Here is a 26,965-nt window from a genome sequence, read left to right as displayed (position 1 = left end):
CCTTACAGTGCCTGTACGGTACGTACCTTTAAAAGTAGCTGTACCGTACGTACTTAAAGCCCTGTACCGTACGTACTTGCCATCTTAGATTGGGACAATATGATTTTTCAATTTTATTCGGGATTTTGACTCCCAGTACCTCAATTTGGTTTCATTCCATCATCAATTAACCGACTAATTGATTTCTGGGCAAAAAGTTCATCCAATCTGTCAAATTTGTGTTCAGAAAATTTTATATTTGAAAATGGGACAGAAGTTTAAAAATACAGCTTTTCGTGCTTGACTGCTTGTTAATCTTTCTGCTGTGGGCTTCCTCCGACCGAAATGAAACTTCCAGCACCTCTATCGTGTCATATGCCATCTATAGTTGACTTACTAATTGGTTGCAGGTAAATCAATCAGTCATAACTATAAAATTTCGGTCCTGGAAATTTCACCTTCAAAAACTGAAAATGGGACAGAGATTGGGACAATATGATTTTTCAATTTTATTCGGGATTTTGACTCCCAGTACCTCAATTTGGTTTCATTCAATCATCAATTAACCGACTAATTGGTTTCTGGGCAAAAATTTCATCCAATCTGTTAAATTTGTGTTCAGAAAATTTCATATTTGAAAATGGGACAGAAGTTTAAAAATACAGCTTTTTTTCTTGTTAATCTTTCTGCTGTGGGCTTCCTCCGACCGAAATGAAACTTCCAGCACCTCTATCGTGTCATATGCCATCTATAGTTGACTTACTAATTGGTTGCGGGTAAATAAATCAGTCATAACTGTAAAATTTCGGTCCTGGAAATTTCACCTTCAAAAACTGAAAATGGGACAGAGATTGGGACAATATGATTTTTCAATTTTATTCGGGATTTTGACTCCCAGTACCTCAATTTGGTTTCATTCCATCATCAAGTAACCGACTAATTCGTTTCTGGGCAAAAAGTTCATCCAATCTGTCAAATTTGTGTTCAGAAAATTTCATATTTGAAAATGGGACAGAAGTTTAAAAATACAGCTTTTCGTCTTGTTAATCTTTCTGCTGTGGGCTTCCTCCGACCGAAATGAAACTTCCAGCACCTCTATCGTGTCATATGCCATCTATAGTTGACTTACTAATTGGTTGCAGGTAAATTAATCAGTCATAACTGTAAAATTTCGGTCCTGGAAATTTCACCTTCAAAAACTGAAAATGGGACAGAGATTGGGACAATATGATTTTTCAATTTTATTCGGGATTTTGACTCCCAGTACCTCAATTTGGTTTCATTCCATCATCAAGTAACCGACTAATTCGTTTATGGGCAAAAAGTTCATCCAATCTGTCAAATTTGTGTTCAGAAAATTTCATATTTGAAAATGGGACAGAAGTTTAAAAATACAGCTTTTCGTCTTGTTAATCTTTCTGCTGTGGGCTTCCTCCGACCGAAATGAAACTTCCAGCACCTCTATCGTGTCATATGCCATCTATAGTTGACTTACTAATTGGTTGCAGGTAAATTAATCAGTCATAACTGTAAAATTTCGGTCCTGGAAATTTCACCTTCAAAAACTGAAAATGGGACAGAGATTGGGACAATATGATTTTTCAATTTTATTCGGGATTTTGACTCCCAGTACCTCAATTTGGTTTCATTCCATCATCAATTAACCGACTAATTGGTTTTTGGGCAAAAAGCTCATCCAATCTGTCAAATTTGTGTTCAGAAAATTTCATATTTGAAAATGGGACAGAAGTTTGAAAATAAAATATTAATATTAATATGAATAATTAAGTAGAAACTGGTCCACTAGCACGGCTCAATCAAACTAACCTGGTCATGCGTGTTATTTACAATTACTGGTAACTGTGCTGCAGGTGTTAAATTATTTTTGGAATTATTCCGCTGGTCGACCATTTTTTATTAAATTACTCAGCAAGGATGTTTTCAAAAATCTTGTGACAAAGCTTTGATCTGGAACTACAACAAATGGCGTGTTGGTCATGAGTACCCAATAACTTAACGGGTGATACTCGTAAAATATCTGTCGACGAGTCCAACTCGGCACGCGTCCTGGTAGGTTGTAAACCTACAAGTACAACCAATAACGTGAATTGGGACTAAGGGACTTATCCCAACTAAATTATAATTTCTTACAACTGATCAGAGTCTGATTAGTTATATACCTTACTCGGGATTATTATGACCGGGATAAAGTGGCGGGTTTAGGGTAATTTCGCCATATTTTTCCCGAACCACATTTTCACCGGTCGTTAATAAACCCGCCGACTCAGCTTTTAGGGTTCCCAAGGGGTATGGGTGCACATATTTTAATGGTTGTCTTATATTCATTAAAGAAGACTATTGGGACACTTGTTGTAGGTTTTTCGACTTCATTTGGCTAAAATTGCAAAAAATTCACCTTTTTGCCCAATTCTTGTCATATATCCTTATTGTCAAAGTTGATTTAAATAGGCCAATTTTTAATTTCTTAGGTATTGACTATCTCTACATAATGAAATAGGACTCAAAGTAAAAGTAACAGTTAAATTAAAACTCGAATTAATTAAAACGGTCAATAACATGAATCAGTTTCATCAGTCATTTATTCATAATTCTAAACAATGTGAACGATGCATTTTTTTTTTTTTTTTTTTTAAGAGAGGCTGGGCCAAGATAGCCCACGAGAGGATAGCATTGAGATGCTCTGCCTACCTCTGGGGTGTGGCAACCTTGGGGAAGGTTGCCGGTGAAATCAGAGTGATTGGTGGAGAATGGTGTAAGATGATATATGAGTCAAAATGATACGCTTAAATGCCAGCTGGGTTTGGAAAAGTAAAACGAGACGAGACAGCATATGAGCTAATACTTTAAGTCACCCCGGTCTGATCCAGCTCTTCCGGCACAATTAAGCGTTTGGTGCGGTTTGCGAAATTGACAATTGTGGTGATGTGTTGGTTGTCGAATATGTCATTGACAGAGAGGTAGTAGTCCTGGAAATATTGACCTCTAATTTGGGCAATAGCTGGACACTGTCCAAGGAAGTGTGAGACAGTTTCCTCTCCGTCGCCGCACATAGGACAAGCACTGGTGTTTGATTTGCAAATGGTGTGAAGGTGTTTGTTTAAGCCGCAGTGACCCGTGATGAGGTGAACTGCAGTTCTGTAATCTTGTCTGTTTTTGCTGAGTGTAGTGTTGAGGTTTTTGATGATTTTGGCATGCTTGTGGCCGAGTGTCAGTTTGGTGTGTCTGGGACCGTCAGTTAACCAAGTTTCCTGATTCAGTCTGTTGACTTTGTTGTCGATTTGACGCTTGATGTAGGATTGTGGAATTGGACACTTCAAAGTGGATTCACTGGTTGTACCAAGCTTGGCCAGCTCATCTGCTTTTTCGTTCCCCCACAATCCGATGTGTGCTGCAATCCATCGTATCTCTAGCGTGTTGTTGGATCCGAGTGCATTAAGAGAGTCGTAACAGTCTCTTGTAGTTCTACTTCGCGTTGAAAGCGCAGAGATAGCTTGTATAGATGAGAGACTGTCAGACCATATGATGATATGTGTGTTGGTATAGGTAGAGAGATATTTGCAAGCTTCAATGATGGCGGTGAGCTCTGTTTGGTAAACAGTGCAATAATCAGGGAGCTTGAATGATCTTTCTTCAAGGGTGGTGTTATTGTTGTCAGTTGTGATGATATAGCCAGCCCCGCATCCTGAGTCTGTGAGTGACCCGTCAGTGTAGCAGGTGATCGTTTCACTGGTAATGTTGTCGATGGTGTTTTGAAGTGAATTTCTATATTCAGTGGTATCGGCTCCAGGAGTTGTGACGGTGAAGTGCCGTCCCAGCATCATGATTGGTGTTGTTAGGTCTCTCGTTGCTCTAGGTGGGATAATGAGGTCTTCCATGAATTGTTTGTTGATAGTGGTATGATTTTTGATAGTTCCCTTCCTGAAAGCGATAGTTTCAAGAGTGAGGCTGCCATAAGCTTGTAGCCTGGCCGCACCCTTTGCTGCTTCGCCTTGCAGGAACAGTATGATGTCAGAAGTGTCGGTGAGGTGATTCAATGCGATAAAAGGTGTGCTTGGCATGGCACCAGACATCATTCTGAGTGCCAATGCCTGAACACGTTTGAGTTTCTTCGCGTTATAGTCCGTTTGAGTGGCCCTGATCCATATACTACAGCAGTAGGATAGGATTGGACGGATGACAGCCGTGTACATCCATTTGCATGTTTTGGGGCTCATACCCCATGTGGGGCCGACAGCTCTTCGACATTGCATGAGGGATGCCGTGGCTTTTTTGGTGGTGTTGATGATATGTTCATTGAAGTTGAGTTTGCTGTCCAAGGTCACTCCTAGAAATTTAGCAGACTTGGAAAGACCTATAATGTTGTTGCCAACTGTTATAGGTCTTAGAGTCCACTTACTATTCCAGGTAAACATGACTATCTGAGTTTTAAGGGCGCTAATAGATAGCTCTTTGGTTCTGCACCAATTTTCTATCGTTTTAATAGTTTTGCATGTTCGGTCCCAGATGATGTCTAAATCATCCCCTTCCGCTAGAGACAACAGATCATCCGCAAAGGCTTGCAGGTAACCCGGGATGTCTTTTGCGGTAAAGGAAAGGAGATCGTCGACTACCAGGTTCCAGAGAAAAGGAGAGAGAATGCCTCCTTGGGGGCAACCTCGCCTGATCCGTACCCTTCTCGACTTATCCTTATGATTTAGTGTGATGAATCGATTGGTTACCATGTTGATGATCCACTGTGCTGTAGCCAAGTCCACTTTCGTAGCCTTGACTGCTTCAGAGATAGCCTTGAACGAGACATTATCGAAGGCGCCCTCTATATCTAGAAAGACACCTAGGACATATCCTTTCTTGGCTATTCTGCGCTCAATGGTGTGAGTAACTTTATGAAGTGCCGCTTCTGTGGAGCAGCCCTTCTTAAAGCCGAATTGTCGTTTGTTGATATCATTAGCTATGTTGAGGTCATGTTGCATATGCCATAAGATCACTTTCTCCTGCAACTTTAACATCACAGGCGAAAGAGTGATCGTTCGAAATGACTTAGCTTTGTTGTAGTCGGTTTTTCCAGGCTTAGGGAGAAAGATTCCAAGAGAGTCCCTCCACAAAGTTGGGATGTGTTGCGTTTCATGGTTTTTTGTCATAATGTTTTTTGTTATGTCTTTGATATGAGCCCAGGCTTTCTGGAATATGATAGGTTTTAGAGTGTCAGGTCCTGCAGCCTTCAAGGGATCGAAGGATAGGAGAGCCTTTTCGATTCTTTCAGGGCTGTAGATTTTGTCTAGTAAGTCTGTGGAGATGGGTAAGGGGCAGAGAGGCGGAACTGGCGGATCAGTAACACTCTCCTTGAAGTGGGTTTGTGTCATGACCTCCAGTGTCTCCTCTGCGTTTTTGGTGAGTTCGCCATTTGGTTTATAAACGGCTTCAAGTTTGTTATTGGTGTCAGTACAGGTTTTCAGAATCTTGTTCATCCTTCCAGATTCCTTAACCGATTCTGTGTCTGCGCAGAATTTCCGCCACGCATTGCGCTGGGAGTTGGACAGGATCTTGTTGTATTGCTTGTTGCTTTCTCTTAGAGCGAGCCACGAAGCATCAGTTTTGATTCGACGAGCTGTGATGAGTTTGCGTCTTATACCCCTCTGTGCTTCCTCAACTTCTCGAGTTAGCCAGGGTGGTTTTCTGACAGCGCTGGAGATGTAAGTTATGGGACATGCCTCCTCGAAGGCCGCTCGGAGAGCAGTATTAATGGTGTTAACTTTGTGATCAATGTCGTGTGGTGTGTTAACGCAGGTGTTGTGGAGATCATTGTTGTTGTAAAGAATCTCGTCAAATTTCGCCCAGTCAGTGTTCTTGACTAGGCGTATTTGTCTTGGTTCTTTTTTGGGACCAGAAGTAATGTCGAACATGATATATCTGTGATCGGAGTTTGAGTAAAGATCACTAACGTGCCAGTTACTGATCAGTTCAGCCCCCAGTTGGTTGGTAATAGTGAGGTCAATGATGGAATTATGACCTCGTGAGTTGAGGAATGTTGGAGTTGAACCTTTGTTGGAACAGGAGAGCCCTAGCGACGAGAGGAAATCAAGTAGTTCCTCTCCTCTTCTATTGCACAACCTGTTACCCCACAGAGTGTGTTGGGAGTTGGTGTCGGAGCCTATTATGAGTGGTATTTTGTTGTCTATAGCGTATTTGGCTAGAGGTGTGGTTTCGTGGGATGGAGCTGGTCCATTAATATCCATGTACGAAGCTGCCAGAATTACTTCTGTCGAGCTAAGTTGAATCTTAATAGCAACTTGATCCGGGGTTGTGAATTGCGATAGTTCCCAACTTTTTTCAGCTAGGTTTTTGTGTATTACTATGGCGGCACGGGGCCTAATGTCCCCAACTTTGTAATAATACTCGGTTAGTTCTTTGCTTATTGGTGGAATTAGGTGTTTGTTATTAGTGTATGGTTCAGTCGCTAGTACAATAGGATTTTTCCTGCCATGAGTGTTCACCAGCAGGGTTTTCCAAGCGTTGTACTTGCGTTTAAGGTTGATTTGAGTAACAGAGTAATATTCATGATGAGTTTTACCTGTTTTTTTAGTATTGGGGACGTGGCGTGCAGCACCTGCAGTTACCCTCACCGGTCGGGTACTAGGACCTTTTGGATTGGGCACTGTGTCGGGGGGCTGGTCGAAGTCGAATAGCAGCAGCCAGCGTCTCCGGGAGAAAACTGTGTTTCTCTAAGAATGTCTCACCCGAAGGTGAGACATCCACCCAGATCCGCTGCCCCTGTTTAAACTCCGTCGACGGGCCCCCACCTTCATGTAGCTGCACAGCCACTGCCTCCCAGATGTTGGTGATCTGTATCCTATTCCACGGTGGGGTAGGATTGAGAGATAATGAGTTGTTGTGTATCAGTATATGGGAGATTATGTGCGCGTTCCCGCGCAATGTTGTTGAAATAGGTCCTTTAATCACAATAATGTCTGATGTTAAGCGTAAATCAGAAAACCTCCGCTCTGCGAAAATCAATGTCCCATCTGCGTTAGGCAGTTGATACATCTCATTACCGCTATCAGTCATGATTGTTTTGTAAATCCGGAGTTGTAGTATAGGGGTAATAGTGGTGGATTCCTTGGTGGTTGCTGAACGAGCACAGCCCCGATTGAAACCAGCACCCTCGCAGCAAGGCTGTGAAGCCTGCGCAAGTGTGCCAATCCCACACGAGGCCGGCTCAGTCCCGCCTCCTCCACTGGTAATCCGGTGTTGTAGTGTAGGTGTAATAGTGGTGGATTCCTTGGTGGTTGCTGAACGAGCACAGCCCCAATAGGAACCAGCACCATCGCAGCAAGGCTGTGAAGCCTGCGCAAGTGTGCCAATCCCACACGAGGCCGGCTCAGTCCCGCCTCCTCCACTGGTAATCCGGTGTTGAAGTGTAGGTGTAGTAGTGGTGGATTCCTTGGTGGTTGCTAAACGAGCACAGCCCCGATAGGAACCAGCACCATCGCAGCAAGGCTGTGAAGCCTGCGCAAGTGTGCCAATCCCACACGAGGCCAGCTCAGTCCTGCCTCCTCCACTGGTAATCCGGTGTTGTAGTCCAAGTGTATTAGTGAGAGTTTTAACACTTTCTGCGTATCGTAGAAAGATGTTAGTTTTACTACCGCGACAGTAATGATATGCCGCTAATAAGGTAAAGGTAAAACGGGTGCTAATGATCGGTATTAAGGGCCCGACCTTGAAGTACACACCCTGAACTTCTAAAACCCTATATGCTCAGGTGTGAGTGAAGGCTGTGAGAGCTCCAAAAGAAAAAGGGATCAAATGAGGTAAAGGAAGACGGTTGGCACGTGCGACCTACGTTCAGTTTTGCTCAGCTGAACAGTACAGCTTAGTCTCGGCTGGTCTTGTGATGCCGATTAAGCCCCCTTACCACGGCAAGGTCATTTGCTTTGGATAAAGCACCATTACCAATCACTATAGGTGAGAGAAACAGGATAGGATTGGGTCCTGGGCAGTAACTCCAGAGCAAATTGGCAGAGTCATAAGTGGTGCTCTAGTGCTCAGGATTGACTCTGCCGCTGTACTTTAAATCAATAAGTACCAACACGTGTGACAGACGCCCCAGCCGACAAGCCCCCCGACGCGATGCATGCGAGCCCAGAACAGAGTGCCTACACCCAGTGGCACGCCATGCTAAGACAACGCCGCCAGCTATCGACCCGGATGCTATCCCCACGAGCTACCTAGCGACTTTCGTCGCTTGGGTGCTCAATGTGGACTGCCTCCGTTACGACCACCAGCTTCGCCACTCAGCCCAGCGGTCCCCTGGCTTCAGCCATCCACCCCAGTCTCAGCACACACCACACTGGGAACCACCAACCAGCACATCCAGACCCACATGCCAGGCCTCATCGAAGCTACCTGGTCTTTTGCCCGGAACCAGACAAAAGGGGGATGTGTGAACGATGCATTCTTTCGAAGATTTTCTACAAATTGAGTCATAATGGTTATTTGATACACGTAAACATGTAATGCTAATTCAAAACAACGAATTTGCTAGAGTCTACTTTCAACAATTATTGATAATTCGACTTGTTTCACAAGTTTTAGCAATGCGAAAATTTCTGAACCTGCTTATCTCTAATAAGGAAATTTACATCTGAGACAAAATTTTTGAATCAAAAATTGAAAGGTTGGACACCGGTAAAATGGCGACCGGGAAAATGTGGTGGGTTTTGAGCAATTTCGCCATATTTTTCCCGAACCATATTTTAACCGGTCGTTAATAAACCCGTCGTAATAATCCCGAGTAAGGTAGTCTAATTATTTAAATAATTTTATAGCAGTGCTGAGTGCTAAGATCTAGGTTATTGGTTCAGATATGAATCTTTTGTTTTTGAAGAGTCTTTTCTTCCGAAGCACGTGCCGCCTGCTGGTGCCGCCTGCTGGTGCCGCCTGCTGGTGCCGCCTGCTGGCCCCTTCTAATCACTGGCCCGTGTAAATCAATCGAATTTAAAACTGCACCCTTCTGTTCCTCCACCTTAAATGCACCATCGTTCCCAGACTTTTTACACCAGTCACAATAGACACGACCCTCCCTCTAAAAACTAAACAAAAGACTGGTTCTGAGTGAATTCAATCTCAATAGCACGTGCTTGCAGCTCAGAAAATAAGGCATTGCTGTTGGGAACTGCACTATTTATTAACTGATCATCATCATTTCTCCAGCTCGTTTACAATCTGTTGCTCAACTCGTTGTTCCGCGCAATTCACTGTTTGTGAAGACGTTAACTTTTACGGTTAACTCTCTGACACGTAGTTATTAACCAGCATTGTTAAATCAAAACTCAGAATCAATGTCAGTGTCACGTGTCAAAGTCCCCATCAGAATCCACGTATATTAAAACCTTTATTTTATAGTAACTCTAACACGATAGAGGTGCTGCGGAAGTTTGATTTTATTCGGAGGAAGCCCACAGCAGAAAGCTTAACAGAACGAAAATTCAGATTTTCCAATTTCTGTCCCATTATCATTATTATTAAATCAAAGTTCTAAACAAGGGATAGTTTAAAAAACAACGCCCAAGTCTAATCTTTCCCTAAAACAAAAAACTAAATTATCAAAAAACTTCATTGTTATTTCTGCCAAGATCTCTTGTCATAAGCTAAATTACGGAGATAATGCAGATCAAATATATTATTCATATAAAGATTTCTTTTGCATAAATAAATTTTTAGATGGACCGTATGGGTAACGCCAGCGGCGGAGAGACGACAACATCGCCCTCCGTAATGTTTACCTCAGCTACAGGACGATCCCTGTTTGCTACACTCCTCATCAGCTTCGCCACCTTTAACATACGTGGCCTCGGTTCTTGTGATGATCCAGACGACATCCACAGCAAACGGGAGCAACTGGGTACCGATTGTCTACGGTACGGCATAGATATCTGCGCTATTCAGGAGACTAAGGTTGTAAAACCGGATTCTTGCAGTCTTAGCAACGGATACAAACTCTTATTGTTTGAGCAGAAAAATGGCCGGCACTATGGACTCGGTTTTGTTATCAGTCCCCGATTTATTGACTATGTGGTATGCTGGAACAGTATCAGTGATCGAGTAAGCTTTTTGGACCTAGAACTCCCTACAAAATCAGGAAAATTTATCAAATGTAGGGTGGTCAATGTATATGGGCCACACAAGAAACTTGCAGAAAATGATCAACAACTGTTGATCAATTTCTACGGCCAAGTTAGGGACGCTCTAAATGTCCCTGCAAATGTTGAGATATTTGTTTTGGGGGATTTCAATTCAAAGTTGGGAAAAATGACTACTTCAGATAAGGACTTTGGTTTTGGTCGTTTCATGGGTAAACATGGTATGGGTTTGCGCAACGATATGGGGGAAAACTTGTTAGACTTGTTATCAGAATTTGACCTCTTTGCCTCCAACACTGGTTTTTATCATCCTGCTCGACATACGACCACCTACACTGGCTGGAGGAAGGACTGGAGTGCCGGGCGAAATAGTAAAAAGACGATCCCGGTCTATTCTCAGATCGATTTCATCCTGTGTCGGAGTAGGTCGAAGCCAATGCTTCAAGATTCTAGATCTTATGCAGGCACTTTGACATACTCTGATCACAGATTTGTTGTCACTAGAGTAGACTTTAAGGACATCTGTCTTTGCTATAAACGCCACTCCAAGACATCCTTAAAGTTCAACACCTCTGAACTCACCTCGAACCCCACCATTCAGGTGAAATATCGTCAATCCTTAGATGATAACTTAAGTAACACTGTTTCTGCTCTGGATCCAAATTCAGACTTGAATGGCTTACTTGAGTCCATAAAGGATGCTGCAAAATCGTCAATTGGTGTCATCAGACACAGGAAACGTAATCGCAGCGACGATGATGAGGTGAAAAACTTATCTAGCCAGCGTTACTTGTTGAGACAGCAGCTTAATGATAACCAGTCTTTAGACAGAACCTCACTTAGATCATCTATTAACTGCCTCACCAATCAGATCAAGCAGAGACTTTCTAACATACGATCAGCTGCTGCTGATGCTATCTGTAATACCATCAGTTCAACAACAGATAGTAAGAAAATGTTTGAAGCTGTTCGAACCCTGAACTTACCTAAAGCCCCTTCTTGTATTGGTGTTCATGATGAGAAAGGGTGCAATATTGCAACAGACACTGGTAAAGCTGCCGTAGTTGCTAAGTACCTTGAGCAACAACTTACTCGTGATGAAGCACCTTTAGAACCTTTTGTAGGACCTCCTCGCCCACTAGTTAAGCCATTCACTAGTGAAGAAATCGGATCAGCTGCCAGAAGTCTCAAAAATGGTCGAGCTAACGGCCCAGATGGAATTCCTAACGAGCTTCTCAAGTATTCTACTGGATCAGTACACAGACGTTTTGCAGACATTATCAATAGAAGCTTCGAGACCAATTCCTATCTCGACCCCATTGGACAGGCAAACATTACCCCCTTACAGAAGCCAAATAAGCCCATTGGTCCAGTGAAGAATCTACGACCCCTCACTCTCTCAAATGCTGTTAGAAAGATTCTTTCAATGGCAACCTTGAAGAGAATTGAGAATAAAGTCAATGCCTTCACTGGTCCATGGCAATGTGCTTACAAGCAGGGTAGATCATGTGCTGACATTGTATGGTGCCAGCGTGTGATGTTATCAGTTGTCCAGAGGAAGAGGTGGGAATACCATCGTATGGGGATCGATATGTCTAGTGCCTTTGACACTATACGACGATCTACCATCCTCGATCTTCTTGTTGAGTGTGGCTGTGATGATGACGAAGTCCGTTTGGTAAGACTTTTGCTTTCCAACACCAAGCTCAAAGTCAATATCAACGGTACACTGTCTGCTGAATTCCAGAGTTTTCTCGGTGCATTCCAAGGTGACTGTCTGTCTGGATGTTTGTTCACACTTGTCTTAGCGGGTGCCTTGCGTGACCTCCGTAACAGGCTTGAAACTGCAATGAATAGGCCTAACCCACCTATCACCGATATCGGTCTTCCACTTGACAGTGAGTATGCTGATGATATCGACTTCAATGATGAAGATGAGGACAATTTGAGGGAGCTGTTGCCTATTGCAACAGAAGTCCTTAAAGATTGGAATCTCTTCGTTAACGAAGACAAAACTGATTTCACTCATGTGTACTTAGCTGAAAAGGGAGCTAAAGACGATCAGGGTAAGCCAATTGCAGGGAACGAGCTCTGGAGAAAGAGTATCACGCTTGGCTCCATGCTTTGTAGTAAGGAGGACATCTCTAGAAGGATATGTCTGGGATATGCCGCGTTTAACAAATACAAGAAAGCTTGGAACCATAAGATCCCTCTGAGCAAGAGGCTCCTGTTGTATGAGGCTCTGGTAGTATCCGTTTTAATGTACAATTCATCTTGCTGGGCTGCCCCTAAATCAGTATTGGAAAAACTAGATATTGCTCACAGACGTCATCTGAGATCAATTTTGAATTACAAATACCCTCACATCATTTCCAACAAGAACTTGTATAAACGCTGCAATAGTGAACCATTGTCAGCTAAAGTGGCTCGTAGTCGGTGGAGGATGCTCGGACGTGTACTGCGTGGGCCTACAGATGGTCCAGCCTATTCGTCGCTTGTTTTTGCTGTTAACACCTTACAGCTTCAAGGGCGGCGTGGAAGACCGCAGTCAAACCTTTTCTCACTGATTCTACACGACCTTAGTGTTCGAAAATTATCGTTAAATAATTTATGTGATTTAAACAATTTAACTTTAATCGCTCAGAATAGAGTTAAATGGAGAATTATGCAAATTGCATGACTTTTGTTTGAGAAAGATTAGGGGACAGAAATGTTTACTTTGTTTACTATCTGTTTCTTAGAGCTTTTGTTTATATATATTTGCATAAATCATGCACAATCAGCGAGAATGGATCGCTTTGGGGTCTTCCTCTTCTCCCTGGTAAGTCCAGTGTATTGATGGCAAAAATGAGGGAAGAAAACGCTGGTCCGTCAACAGGACCCCGCAAAACATGTCTTAACATTCTCCACCGACTACGGGCCACTTTTTTCTGACAATGGTTCAGCATTGCAGCGTTTACCTTACTCGGGATTATTATGACCGGGATAAAGTGGCGGGTTTAGGGTAATTTCGCCATATTTTTCCCGAACCACATTTTCACCGGTCGTTAATAAACCCGCCGACTCAGCTTTTAGGGTTCCCAAGGGGTATGGGTGCACATATTTTAATGGTTGTCTTATATTCATTAAAGAAAACTATTGGGACACTTGTTGTAGGTTTTTCGACTTCATTTGGCTAAAATTGCAAAAAATTCACCTTTTTGCCCAATTCTTGTCATATATCCTTATTGTCAAAGTTGATTTAAATAGGCCAATTTTTAATTTCTTAGGTATTGACTATCTCTACATAATGAAATAGGACTCAAAGTAAAAGTAACAGTTAAATTAAAACTCGAATTAATTAAAACGGTCAATAACATGAATCAGTTTCATCAGTCATTTATTCATAATTCTAAACAATGTGAACGATGCATTCTTTCGAAGATTTTCTACAAATTGAGTCATAATGGTTATTTGATACACGTAAACATGTAATGCTAATTCAAAACAACGAATTTGCTAGAGTCTACTTTCAACAATTATTGATAATTCGACTTGTTTCACAAGTTTTAGCAATGCGAAAATTTCTGAACCTGCTTATCTCTAATAAGGAAATTTACATCTGAGACAAAATTTTTGAATCAAAAATTGAAAGGTTGGACACCGGTAAAATGGCGACCGGGAAAATGTGGTGGGTTTTGAGCAATTTCGCCATATTTTTCCCGAACCATATTTTAACCGGTCGTTAATAAACCCGTCGTAATAATCCCGAGTAAGGTATACGAGTTTTTGTTGGAGATGACTCCTGGGTACTTTATATTCAAAATAGTGCGAAGATGTCTGCGGTGAACAACATCTAGTTTTTCAAGGAATATTTTGGGGACGGCCCAACAGGATGAGTTGTACATAAGAACCGATACGACTAAAGCATTGTACAGTATTAAACATTTGTTTAGAGGCAGTTTATCACTCCAGGCCTTCTTGTAATTGTTAAAGGCAGCATATCCCAAGTTTATGCGACGCTGAATATCAGCTTTGCTACACAAGACGGACCCTAGAGTGACACTTTTCCTCCATGCTTCATTCCCCGACAATACTTTTCCATCACTGTCGACTTCACCCGTACTAGCTAAATAAACATGAGTGAAGTCCGTTTTGTCTTCATTGACAAAGAGGTTCCATTTCTCGAGTATAGCTGTTGCCTGGGGCAAAATAGCTCTCAATTTGTCTTCCTCTTCATCATTGAAGTCGACATCATCAGCATATTCAGTGTCAAGTGGAAGGCCAGCAATAGTAATCGGGAGAATCGGCCTATCTAAACTGATTGTTACAGTCCATCTAAGTTCATTCAAAGCACCAGCTAAGACAAGGGTGAACAGACAGCCGGATAAACAGTCACCCTGGAAAGTTTCAAGGAGACTTAAAAACTCAGCTGAAAGAACTCCATTTACCTTCACCCGTAGCTTTGTGTTGGACAACAACAACCGGACAATCCTCAGCTCATCGTAGTGCGTTTGATCGTGTCAAATGCACTAGACATATCAATGCCCATGCGATGATACTCCCATTTCTTCCTTTGGACAACTGACAGTAGAACTCGCTGACACCAATCAATATCAGCACAAGAACGAGCGCGTTTATATGCACACTGCCATGGACCAGTAAAGGCGTTCACTTTTTCTTCTATCCTTTTAAGAGTAGTTATAGACAGAATTTTTCTGGCTGCATTGGACAAGGTGAGTGGACGTAAATTCTTCAGAGGACCGATGGGTTTTTAGGCCTCTGTAAGGGTGTTATAGTAGCCTCTCCAATGGAAATGGGGAAAGTATGTGTCTCGAAACAACTGTTGATGATTCCAGCATATCCAGCATATTCCCATTATCAATTAATATGAAAATTACTGATCAGGGGTCGTTCACATATTACGTAATTAGCTGAGGGGTGGGGGGGTTTCCAAATGATTACGCTAGTGTAATTTTGACACAATAGCTATGTGTAAAACTGATTACGGAGGGGGGGGGGGGTAAAAATGTTTCAAAAAATGATTACGTAATATGTGAACGACCCCTCGCCAATTTCATTTCCCCAGGATTATGGTGTGTGGTATCTTTTTAGCACTGATAGCATCATGTCTCCTTATTGGTAAGTACATTGTCTTTTTAATCATTCATCTTAAACCAAACATTCATCAGATACTATTATTATACGTGATGCAGCAGTAAACAATAATAGTTCTCCCAGTACCTTGTAGTTATTATTCCACCGTCAGTAAAAGAAGCACGTGCACACCGCGCGTGCGCGTGCACACTACTCCAACAAACTTTCCCCCACAGGAGTGTCAAACACGCAGGACAACAACAACAGGACAGGTGTGTACTGTTGGGAGTGCACTATTTCCAAGTCCATGGATAATAGAGTCATCAGCATGTGGGACGAGGTAGATAAAGAACAAGTTTATGGTTAGTTAGTTATTCAGTCACTTTCTACGGTTAATATTTCCTAGCAGTAATAGCTTAGCTAACGGTTCCATCCTGTTCAATAGATTTGCTTCTTATTTTATTTATTTGAAATAAGTATTCAGTTTACTGGAAATAAGCCTATATATTTGTTACTTGGGTCTTGGATGTTATAATAGCCTGTCTCGTCTAGGAAACCAGTGCAAGGCCCACCAGTGTCAGAACGGGCAGGACTGGTGCCTGGTAACTTATTACCGGATAAGAGGGGAGGGCAGCGAGATGGAGAGCAAGAAGGAGCGACATCAATGTGGCAGCAGGAATGATAGGGGTGAGTCAATCTTAACACTAAAAACGTGAAGTTATTGCTAATGACAATTGATGAGGATGGAGCATCATATTTTCCTTGTTTATTATACATCTTGAACGTGTTTCAGACCGAGACACAGCATGCCAAGGATTACTGGCAGAAGATAAAGATCACAATAGTATAGTTCCTAGGACATGCAAGACAAAGAGGTTTAAAAAAGGTAACTCCGTCCATTAAAACTGTAACATTTCGGTCCTGGAAATTTTTGTAGCGCGATGCACTACTGGGTCGCGCGCGCGCATCCAATAATGCTTCTCGCAACCACTTCGGTAGATCGGCGAAATGCACCACTGTGCCTCACCGAGCTGCGAGGGATTGACATCGTGAATCAAGGAAATTTCATCTTCAAAAACTGTAAATGGAACAGAATATGCGCACCGTCTCCCTATCATTGCCGTCATCTAATCACTTAAATTCGACTTTCAGATGATTCAGATGATGTTGTGCAGTACTGTTGGGAGTGCACTATTGCCAAGTCCATGGATAATAGAATCACGAGCATGTGGGACGAGGTTGATAAAGAAGCGGTACAAGGTTAGATAATAACTCACAGTAACTCAGTTACCTAATTAGTAAATCACACCTTCTACGGTTAATATTTCCTTAAATTTACCTTCTACGGTTAATATTTCCTTCTATTTACCTTCTACGGTTAATATTTCCTTCTATTTACCTTCTACGGTTAATATTTCCTAGCCGTAATAGCTTAGCTAACGGTTCCATCCTGCTCAATACATTTGCTTCTTATTTTATTTATTTGAAATAAGCATTCAGTTTACTGGAATAAGCCTATATATTTGTTACTTGGATGTTATAATAGCCTGTCTCGTCTAGGAAACCAGTGCAAGACCCACCAGTGTCAGAACGGGCAGAACTGGTGCCTGGTAACTTATTACCGGACAAGAGGGGAGGGCAGCGAGATGGAGAGCAAGAGAGAGCGACATGAATGTGGCAACAGGAATGATAGGGGTGAGTCAATCTTAACACTAGGACATTCACTGTTACAGCATCCTATCTCATTATGTATTATGTAAGGTGTATCGTATCTGCTTTTTTGATATTTCCCATATTATTTTATTCATCCTTTGTCCTGATATTGAATTTTTGATGTTCGATACCAAGAATTTTAACGTATATTTATATTATACATCTTAAACGTGTTTCAGATCGAGACGCACGATGCCAAGCACTACTGGCAGAAGATAAAGATTACAATAGTATCGTTCCTAGGACATGCAAGACAAAAAGGTCTCGCAAGTCCTTCCATTAAAACTGTAAAAGTTCGGTCCTGGAAATTTCATCTTCAAAAACTGAAAATGGGACAGAGAATGAATGGACAATTTATGATTTTTTAATTTTCTTCGGCATTTTGACTTCCAGTACCTTAATTTGGTTTCATACCATTACCATCATCAATTAACTGACTAAAGTAGAGTCGGATTACCCTTTAGTTCTTGAAAGTTGGTAACAGTTACTTTGTTGTTGTTGGTTGGGTATAGTAATAATAGCACGGTGCTAGTCACTAGCACCTAATGATTAATATCTTAATGTTAACGATATCTATTAGATTTTTTGTGTAATTGATAATCTATAGTGTATGATACTATTATTTGAAAATTCGCATTCTTATTTTGACAACTCTCTGATCTCTCTCTCTCTGTTCTGGTCAACGGTTTCTGGCCTCTTACTTAAGGAGGGAGGCCTTCTCGCCGTGCCCACAGAATGCAACTCCTGCTAGCTGCATTCCAGGACTCCCAAAGTATATACGAAATCATAGAATAATAAATATCAATGCAACAGACCTCTGGAGTCTTGAAGCTGTCACTACCTGTCTCAGAGCAAACCCACTTCCGTTGTAGTACTTCTGCGGGCAGACAAGGGACTTCCGAGCAAGGTCAAAGCCTGGGAGATATGTCTCTATGCGGAGATGGGCCTAGATTTTGACAACTAAAACAAAAGACTCTAGATAATTGAATCAACAAAATTAATAGCTACAGTATCATTTTCTGAATAGTTGTATTCCTTCAACTTAACACGCAACCATGCTGTGCTCCCACTCTCCCTCCCTCCCTCCCTCTCTCTTCAACCCCCTGAACGGAATTCATCCATCGTTCGTGGTAACCCCCCCCCCCCCCCCCCCCCCCGGTGATGTAGCCCATGTTGAGTGGTGTCTCAATTACTTTAATAATTGAGAAAGAGAGACACTGGCAGCGGTCCACTCTACCCATAATTATGGGTTTTGCTCAAGTTTAAGAAATGCTTTCAAAAGTGCTTTCAAATGTGCGTGTTAACCGTCGCAGCTATTCATACGTTATTCAGCTTTGTGCTCCTGTCAAATTCCTTCCGATTTGGTCAACGCCCCAGAAATCTTGACTAAGTGTCTGGAACTTTAGAATCGAAAGTTACTACTTTTGCATTCTCGATGGGACTAAATCAAATAAGTCTGAGGTTCACGAGGTATGTAATGTGTAATGCCTCATGGAGTTTATCAAGAAATTATTTATAGATTTATATCTATCATCTACACTATAATCTGATCAGTTCTAGCAGCACAACAGTGGACTGCTATTTATATAGTACGGCTCGGCGCTCGCCTGTATAAAGGGTAAACACGGAATGTCAAGTTTGTGATTAATGAGGTATAAATTACACTGCTACTAATAGGATAAATGCTACTAATAGAGATGGAAATGTATAACAATGCTTACGGAATATAAATGGTCCACAAAATAGTAATCATACAGGAACTGAAAGAAGCTTGCAATCTTCTTGAAAAATACAAATAATGCGATAGTTTGTTAGTAAGAAATGCTATGAAAAATGCGTTTTAACCGTCGCAACTATTCATACGTATTCGTATGCCGTACGTTTATAAGATACACTACGTATTTAACATCTTTGCAGTTCAACCCGGGTACCGGACGTTGCTGTGTCAGCAATGCTGTCTACTTATCTCTTCTTAAAATAAACCAAACCTCCATGTAACTGCATAACATTAAAGTCATCCAATATTATTCTGATAACTTTTTCCTTGAGCCAGAAACAATTCTTGAACTGATAGCACCCTTCGGTTCTTTAACCAAAATACCTTTCCGTGCGTATGCTTCGTTTTTGTTTTTTGTTACGATGTTCCCGGTCTGATATAATACACCTAAAAATAGTCATAGTCATAAGTCATAGGATCGTTCGGAAAACTGAAAAGCGAGCGACCGATTTCATTCTCGGTATCATTTTGCATTTGCAGACGGTCAAGCAAATTAATTATAATATCATTTCCTTTTGTTTGGGAAAGAGACGTTGTTAATTTCATCTTCTCTGCGTGTTAACCGTCGCAGCTATTCAGAAGTTATTCAGCTGTGTGATCCTGTCTAATTCCTTCCGAGTTGGTTAACGCCCCAGCAATCTTGACTAAGTGTCTGGAACTTTAGAATCAAAAGTTGCTACTTTCGCATTCTCGATGGGACTAAATCAAATAAGTCAGAATTTGTAGATTCACGAGGTATGTATGATCGAATTTATTCGATTTAGACTCGTGCAAAATGATATTATGAACCAATTAAGCAACGAAATACTTTACAAAAATGTGAGAAATCTCCTGAGCTGACGTGGGCTGATCATGGGGGGAGGGGTATAAAGGGGGGTATTGTTGAACGGTGTGCTAAGTTGGTCTATTTCCCGTGTCCTCGCTTCTGCATTAATTTAAGCTGTTGATTGCTCTTATAGTAGGTAGTCAGCCTATCTGACGATCGCATCTATGACTACCCTTTTAACAGGGTCTCCTATATTATATGGGGAAAACTGTCTTAGTGGTATAACATCATATCAGAGGCCCCTTCCAACCATTGCCACTGCGAATTTAACCTAAATCCTGCCAACTTAATTGCGAAGTCTGCGATATTATCACTCCTGCCTAGTAATCTAATTTACCCATTGCAGATCTGCAGTATATTACACTAAATCCGCAGGTTTTAGTGATCCTGCATCAGCAGCGCAGGTTTTACTATTTGTTATTTGGCAGGATTTGCTATTAACTTATTAACTTGGCAAGATTTGTTATAAAATGATTGATCCTTGCCGGATAGATTACGGCAGTGATAAAGTTAAATCGGCAGGTTTACCATTAAATTTCCTACATTAACTTGGCAGGATTTGTTACAAAATTATTAATCCATGCAAAATAGATTATGGCAGTGTTAAAGTTAAATCGCCAGGTTTTCTAGAAAGAAAGCTGCAGTATCTAGTTTAAAACCTGCGATCACAAATGTTATAAGTTATTTGGAATTTTGCCTAGTTGGCACCAAAACTTAAAGTCAATGAAACCGAGCTGATTAGCGCAGTCAAGAAATTGGCCGGAGGTTATAAAAATTGACCCCCGACAATGCTACTCCTCCTCCTGCTCCTCCTGCTCCTCCTGCTCCTCCTGCTCCTCTTGCTCCTCCTGCTCCTCCTGCTCTTCCTGCACGTGACACATGGATGATTCCCACGTGCTGCTTTTCGTCCCATTCACAGCGACGCAATACTAAAACGTGTCAAAGATATATGCCCACGTGCCACATTGAATTTATATATTCTCGTTCCTATAATGCACATGACTTGTAGTTGTGTGTAGGTGACCTTCTACTCTCATTGTCACTCCGTTATTTTCTGTTTTTCTTTTCCGTAGTCCGATCTACGATACTATAGTTACATTAAACACTATAGTTACATTAAACAATTATTGTAGCTGTACCATGTTTTCGGTATCATTTTGCATTTGAGAACGGTCAATCAAATGAATATCATTTCCTTTTGTTTGAGAGAGAGAGAGAGAGAGAGAGAGAGAGCGAGAGAGAGAGCGAGAGAGAGAGAGAGAGAGAGAGAGAGAGAGAGAGAGAGATATAGAGAGAGAGAGAGAGAGAGAGAGAGAGAGAGAGAGAGAGAGAGAGAGAGAGAGAGAGAGAGAGAGAGAGAGAGAGAGAGAGAGAGAGAGAGAGAGAGAGAGAGAGAGAGAGAGAGAGAGAGAGAAGCTTATAAAACAGTGCGTGTGATCATCATTTCCTTTTGTTTGAGAGAGAGAGAGAGAGAGAGAGAGAGAGAGAGAGAGAGAGAGAGAGAGAGAGAGAGAGAGAGAGAGAGAGAGAGAGAGAGAGAGAGAGAGAGAGAGAGAGAGAGAGAGAGAGAGAGAGAGAGAGAGAGAGAGAGAGAGAGAGAGAGAGAGAGAGAGAGAGAGAGAGAGAGAGAGAGAGAGAGAGAGAGAGAGAGAGAGAGAGAGAGAGAGAGAGAGAGAGAGAGAGAGAGAGAGAGAGAGAGAGAGAGAGAGAGAGAGAGAGAGAGAGAGAGAGAGAGAGAGAGAGAGAGAGAGAGAGAGAGAGAGAGAGAGAGAGAGAGAGAGAGAGAGAGAGAGAGAGAGAGAGAGAGAGAGAGAGAGAGAGAGAGAGAGAGAGAGAGAGAGAGAGAGAGAGAGAGAGAGAGAGAGAGAGAGAGAGAGAAGCTTATAAAACAGTGCGTGTGATCATCTGTCGTATCAAACCAAATTATTTGTCACTATGTTAATAAATCATGATCTGCAAGTTTTAATTTCTAAAGTTTTGGTTTTTTTATATTAGTTTTTTTTGATGAACAAACGTAAAAGGTTACATCATAATTTTAAATTTTCGTGTTCACGTATATTAAATAAAATTATATTGTTATGTATCATATGATTTTGTAAACATTGGCCGATGTACCAAAACCCGGTCTCCAAACCAAACCTATTGCTTTTAGAGGAGAAAGAAGGATAAAAAAGTGGTAGTATAGCTAAGGTATCAGATATAGATATTAATTTAGAGCCAACAAATTGAATTGGCTATTTTTATTACTACTACAAAGGGTTTTTATGAAATTTTCTAAGATTTTTAATGAATTTTTATATTGAATTTTATATTACAGGGTCATTGTTATATTATGTGTATATTGTTAGAATCTGTGGTTACAGTTATATGGATATAAGTGGGCGATTAGCTTCGAAATTGTAGATAGCTTTAACCAATTTCGTGTGCAGATATGATGTGACATTCGTGATACGCAGCGAATCTAGTTGATATGAAAGATCTTTGCGGAGTACTGTTACTCCTGCTCTACTCCTTTGAATCAAGTAAGTGAGAAAGGTTAATTTAAATTCCATAGAAAAATTACTAACTTATATAATAAGTAATAACGGTATTTGACCAAAACCCATAATCATGGGTAGAGTGTACCGCTGCCAGTGTCTCTCTTTTCCAAACAAAAGGAAATGATATTAATTTGAGGAACAGTCCGCTAATGCAAATTGATACCGAGAATGAAATCGGTCGCTCGCTTTTTCAAATCAATAAGCTTTATTACAATTCGTAAGCCGTGATCGAATGGAAAAAGCGAGCGACCGATTTCATTCTCGGTATCAATTTGCATTAGCGGACTGTTCCTCAAATTAATATCATTTCCTTTTGTTTGGAAAAGAGAGACACTGGCAGCGGTACACTCTACCCATGATTATGGGTTTTGGTCAAATATCATCTCTTTTTGATTATAATGTCAGGATAATTTACACAGCTAGTCGAAACTTCATTAACAAGGAGGTAATTTCGACGATTTCGAAATTCTGCCTTTGAAAACGTTTCCTTGTGTTTAGTTAGGTATTTCTGTCGATAACCGACTGAATATGGCACTTTTTTACTCATTCAAGTTGGCATTAAATTCATATATAATGCCATTTAAATATCGTGGAAAGCAGAATATATTCGAAATCACGAATGAGCAAATTTCTCACCTTTCGCACGTGCAAACTTTGAGCGGACGTCGCGTGCGCATACAATATTGAATCACCGTAAATTTTTGCATAGTGGTATTTAATATATAGTTTGATAAGCATGCAAAGTTTCAGAAGATTTCAAAAAGAGCTTGGATCACAACGGGACTCCAAAGTTGATAAAAATCGTGAAAATCAAAATTTTTAGCGATTTTAGCTATTTTAAATGAATTTGGGCGTGTTCCCACGTGTGCAACTTTTCGATTTTTAACTTTAAAACTAGCCTATAACACAATTTACACCTTTAAAAAGCAAAATTGAGCTCCACAACCCAAGGGATGGCCCAACACCAGAGAATACTAATTCACAACTTTTGTGTTTTTATAAAATTATTCTTCAAAAAAGCACTAACTTCAATAGCAAATATCTTTATGAAGGAGCAAGGTAGGAAACTATTCCGGTAGATTTTCGGAATGCTTGAACAATTATCTAAGATGAAAATGTCCTCAGATTTTGAATAAAATTACTCCTTAATAGTGTAAAATCGATTTAAAAAGTTGTTACTTTGTCAAAAGTCAAGTTTTAAAAACACTTAACTTGATGACGTCATCAAGTGATGATGATGACGTTAAATTATTTTTCAATACAATGTAAACTAAAGCTTAAACAATTATCTTTAAAACCTGTGGTTCGAGATGACTGTATCGTTTATACTTTTGAATCTACGGACACTTAAATGTAGGCTACAATTGACTGCAAAAAGCGTCTATACATATATATATATCTTCACGACAATCTGTTGTAAAACAGGGGTTCCAGAAAACCCACTTCCCGATACTCCTGAAACATGAAATTTTTTTAACAGTCGATTTGGACAAGGTCTAGACGCCCTGCAAAGTTTCAGATCGCTAACTCAATTTTAACATGGTTTTTAAGGCACCTGAATATGGCGATTTTGGGTTTTTTACCTAATTTCGTATAACATGCTGGCGCGTATTTTGCGCAAATTTCTTAAAAACCTCCATACAACTATTTCTTATTCCTGTCATCTTCAACATTGAATTAGAATGTTTTGAACTTAAATGTACCTGCTGAACTACTTTCGATGAGTCTTAATGCCTGGAAAACAATAAAGGGGATATAATCGTATAGGGGGTAAATAGTGTTGTGAATATAAGGGCGACGGTAATGCTTGCCAGCATTGTGATATATTGTATTAATATTTATAAAAGTAATGAAAGACCCCGTGATTATCGGCTTATTACCATTGTAATGAGCTGGTACCATTTTGGTTCTAGACTAGTGGGTAATACCAGCTACTAGTTACTACCAACGCATCTGATAATTCGAAAGACATTTTTAGGATTTTGTTCAGAAGACTTGGCTATGGGTGGGTGTAGAACAAATAGTTAAAAATGTGACCACAATTCATCAATTAGCTAATAGTAATGTAAAACCCGTAAATAGTTGTCACATCTCAACAAAAAACTACACTAACCACATGTTATTCGAGTGTTTTAGTTATTCTAAATTCCCGTTATTTCAGGTTCACCAATAAATGTGTCATCTCACAGTAAAGAAGTGGTAGATAGTGCAGCCGCTACGTTCACTGTAAAATGTGATGTCAGTAGTTTGACTGCACAAGTAACAAACGTCGTGTGGAAATTGGGAGAAACGATCTTGACCGATAACAGCACCTACACACCAGATGTGGGAGCAGCTTCGTACAGTAGTGGAGATGGAACAGATGGAACACAAACAACCACCTTGGAGGTGGCAGGTTCTGATAATACAAGGGGTAACTTGCAGTTTACTTGTGAAGTTACTGATCCTGTGGATTCTGGTGCTACACCCGTGAAGCCAACTGCTGACCTGATATTTTACAGTAAGTCTCCCATTTCTAATTTTATTTGATGCATTAAAATGTGCATTTCTCGATAAAAACCGATTTCTAGGCAGAACTACTGATTCGTTACTGAAACAGTTCTCCTTCAACTCTAGATTCGACCATTCTACACCATTGTTTCAGTGCTACAATAGAGATTGACACATTTTACCACCTTCATAATATCACATATTAAACTGTCATGATATAATGAAAAAAACAGTGATTTAAAATTCATAAATAACTAAATTTCAATTTCAGCTATAACTCCACACGATAGAAGGATTACAACTGGTGTAGTACAGACAATATCATGTGACATAACCGGACTGGGAAGTGCAGCTGATATCACGTGGAAAGACCCTGGCGGGAATGATATTTCTACTGGTGACACTTCTAACTATATTGTCGATGATGGGACAGCTGCATTTGCAAATGGAGCACAGACACCAAAACTAACTATAAAAACAGCAATCTTGTCGACGATCAGCTCTGCTACATCTTACAAATGCTCAGTGACGTCAGGATATTATCCTGGATCCCCAGTATACGAAAAGAGCGTTGTAGTTACTCCCATCGGTGAGTCACATTATTTTAATTTTAGAGCTAAGATATTAGAAGAACATTGCAAAATGCACGCTCCAAAAAGTAATACAAATCAATAAGAACACAATTTTTAAAAAATAAAAAAATAGAAAAATAAAAAAATGATAACAATAAAGTTCATTCTTTAATATAATAAACTGATAATAGCATTGATTTACCCCGCAGGTAACATAACAAACAACGGAACATGTGTAACAGTAGCCGGCAACAAGCTCTGCAATGTAACGGTGACGTGGACACCACGTGTGAGTGAGACAGGATCAATATTTGCTATGATAGTACCTGTCCTATTCGCTGTGGTAATGTTTGTGTTGCTTCTTGTTATTGTAGGTTACAACCCCTGGACAGATATTAAGAACACGTACAGAAGAAACACTATTCTATTGTACTCTAAGAAAATTTTAGGGAGTACCCAGTATGGAAAAATTAAAGGAGAGTTAAGTGAGTTTAAACTTAAAAAGAAGGAATTAAACAAAAAAGATTACAAAGTTATAGAAGATGATTTATTGAAAGAGGAAATAATAAGTATTAATTTTGAGGAAATATTTATTAAGGATTGGAAAGTAACAAAAGGTGATGTTAAAGGATTTATAAAACGTAGACAGATTTTCTTCGGATGTATAACTTTACCATTACGTTGTGCACATATCCTTTTAATTTCACAACTTATTATTTTACCAATATTTGCTATATTCTGGGATGTGGTGGACGTTATCTTTGACACGTATTATTTTCATAAACTAGAGCGTGGTGAGTTAATAGATCCCTTAATTTACAGAAATACTCACGTTAATAATAGTATATTAGGATTTGCATGTTTAGGTGCTATTAAAAGTACGATAGTTGCTTTCTGTTATATTAGTGTTGTGAATGTTAACAAGAAGGACAGGGAGTGGCACAACAGTGCGGTGTTACTTACATTGGCAGCTGCATGTCTTAAATTATTGTTAGAAGATGCACCTGAGTTAATATTAGAATACTTTTATGTAGACAAATTTATTATTGATAACCCTCCTTGGTTTCTAGTAGCAAAGGACGTTGTTACTGCATTAATTTATATTTTACCGGTTATAAAGATATTAAAGTCAGGTGTTAAGGATTTTAAGTTACTTAAGGAAGAATATGACAGTTTGGATGTAAAATTATTTTACATTCCAGCAACACTAGCAAGAGGATGTATGAGTTTTACTATGATATTTAGAATAGTTGGAATGATTATCCAGTACATGGGTAGTACTGTTAATGCAGAGTGTTTTGTTGTATTAGATAATGCGTTACAACAGACACCTTTCGCATTGGGTTGTTTAAACTGGTGCGATTATACAATACTGGTTTTTACTTGTTTAACTTTATTATCGTCAATACCAGGAGTTATCTACGTTATCATTGAATCCGTTAAAAGAATTACTTAGCATTTACATTGATTGATAATTCTGTTCACGCCAATAAGTACCGATATTTTATTTCAATATTAAATGATAAGTGTTTAATGTATTAATTATATCCTGAGTGGATGTGTAAGATATCCAGAGCAGATTTTGAAATTGGACTAGTGCATTATATCACAGTGCTGGCAAGCACGAGCGGTGTCTTTATTGGGGGTATACTATGTACCCCCTTTACTATTGTACCCCCTTAACTATTATACCCCCTTTACTTTTATAACCCCTTTACACCCCCTATGGTACACGTCGGAAGCCTCTTTCGTGCACGCGAAGCGTGCACTCCGGCTGGAGGCGGCAGGAGTTTTTCAGGCATTAAGACTCATCGGAAGTCAAAACATTCTAATTT

General features: G+C 40.3%; 2 protein-coding genes and 1 long non-coding RNA gene across 3 annotated transcripts; all 3 read left to right on the top strand.

Annotated features, from left to right (window-relative positions):
- Positions 1-10,305: 10,305 nt before the first annotated feature.
- On the top strand, positions 10,306-12,703 carry LOC134821415 (uncharacterized). Its single transcript, XM_063832156.1, has 2 exons — positions 10,306-12,381; positions 12,554-12,703. The coding sequence occupies exons 1-2, from the start codon at positions 10,306-10,308 to the stop codon at positions 12,701-12,703; spliced, it is 2,226 nt and encodes a 741-aa protein (XP_063688226.1).
- Positions 12,704-15,208: 2,505 nt separating this feature from the next.
- Positions 15,209-17,506, top strand: LOC134821336 (uncharacterized). The gene is made up of 7 exons (XM_063832071.1): positions 15,209-15,257; positions 15,449-15,574; positions 15,765-15,899; positions 16,006-16,098; positions 16,365-16,472; positions 16,773-16,907; positions 17,105-17,506. Exons 1-7 carry the CDS (start codon positions 15,209-15,211, stop codon positions 17,206-17,208), a joined length of 750 nt encoding a protein of 249 aa, XP_063688141.1. The 3' UTR covers positions 17,209-17,506.
- Positions 17,507-24,229: 6,723 nt separating this feature from the next.
- On the top strand, positions 24,230-26,647 carry LOC134821335 (uncharacterized). Its single transcript, XR_010161007.1, has 3 exons — positions 24,230-24,568; positions 24,830-25,147; positions 25,340-26,647. It is a non-coding gene; the product is annotated as an uncharacterized LOC134821335 (long non-coding RNA).
- Positions 26,648-26,965: the final 318 nt, after the last annotated feature.

This window comes from Bolinopsis microptera, chromosome 9 (genome assembly GCF_026151205.1).
Source record: "Bolinopsis microptera isolate Bmic1 chromosome 9, MBARI_Bmic_1.0, whole genome shotgun sequence".
Lineage (NCBI taxonomy): Eukaryota > Metazoa > Ctenophora > Tentaculata > Lobata > Bolinopsidae > Bolinopsis > Bolinopsis microptera.
This window is presented reverse-complemented; position numbering and strand designations above follow the sequence as displayed.

Excerpts from the sequence above, each read along its gene's own strand:
- LOC134821415 (XM_063832156.1), top strand. The coding sequence starts at position 10,306 with ATGACTACTTCAGATAAGGACTTTGGTTTTGGTCGTTTCATGGGTAAA. Across the intron at positions 12,382-12,553 it reads TCCTGTTGTATGAGGCTCTG|CTAAAGTGGCTCGTAGTCGG; the intron begins GTAGTATCCGTT and ends AACCATTGTCAG.
- LOC134821336 (XM_063832071.1), top strand. The coding sequence starts at position 15,209 with ATGGTGTGTGGTATCTTTTTAGCACTGATAGCATCATGTCTCCTTATT. Across the intron at positions 15,258-15,448 it reads AGCATCATGTCTCCTTATTG|GAGTGTCAAACACGCAGGAC; the intron begins GTAAGTACATTG and ends TTTCCCCCACAG. Across the intron at positions 15,575-15,764 it reads AGATAAAGAACAAGTTTATG|GAAACCAGTGCAAGGCCCAC; the intron begins GTTAGTTAGTTA and ends TGTCTCGTCTAG.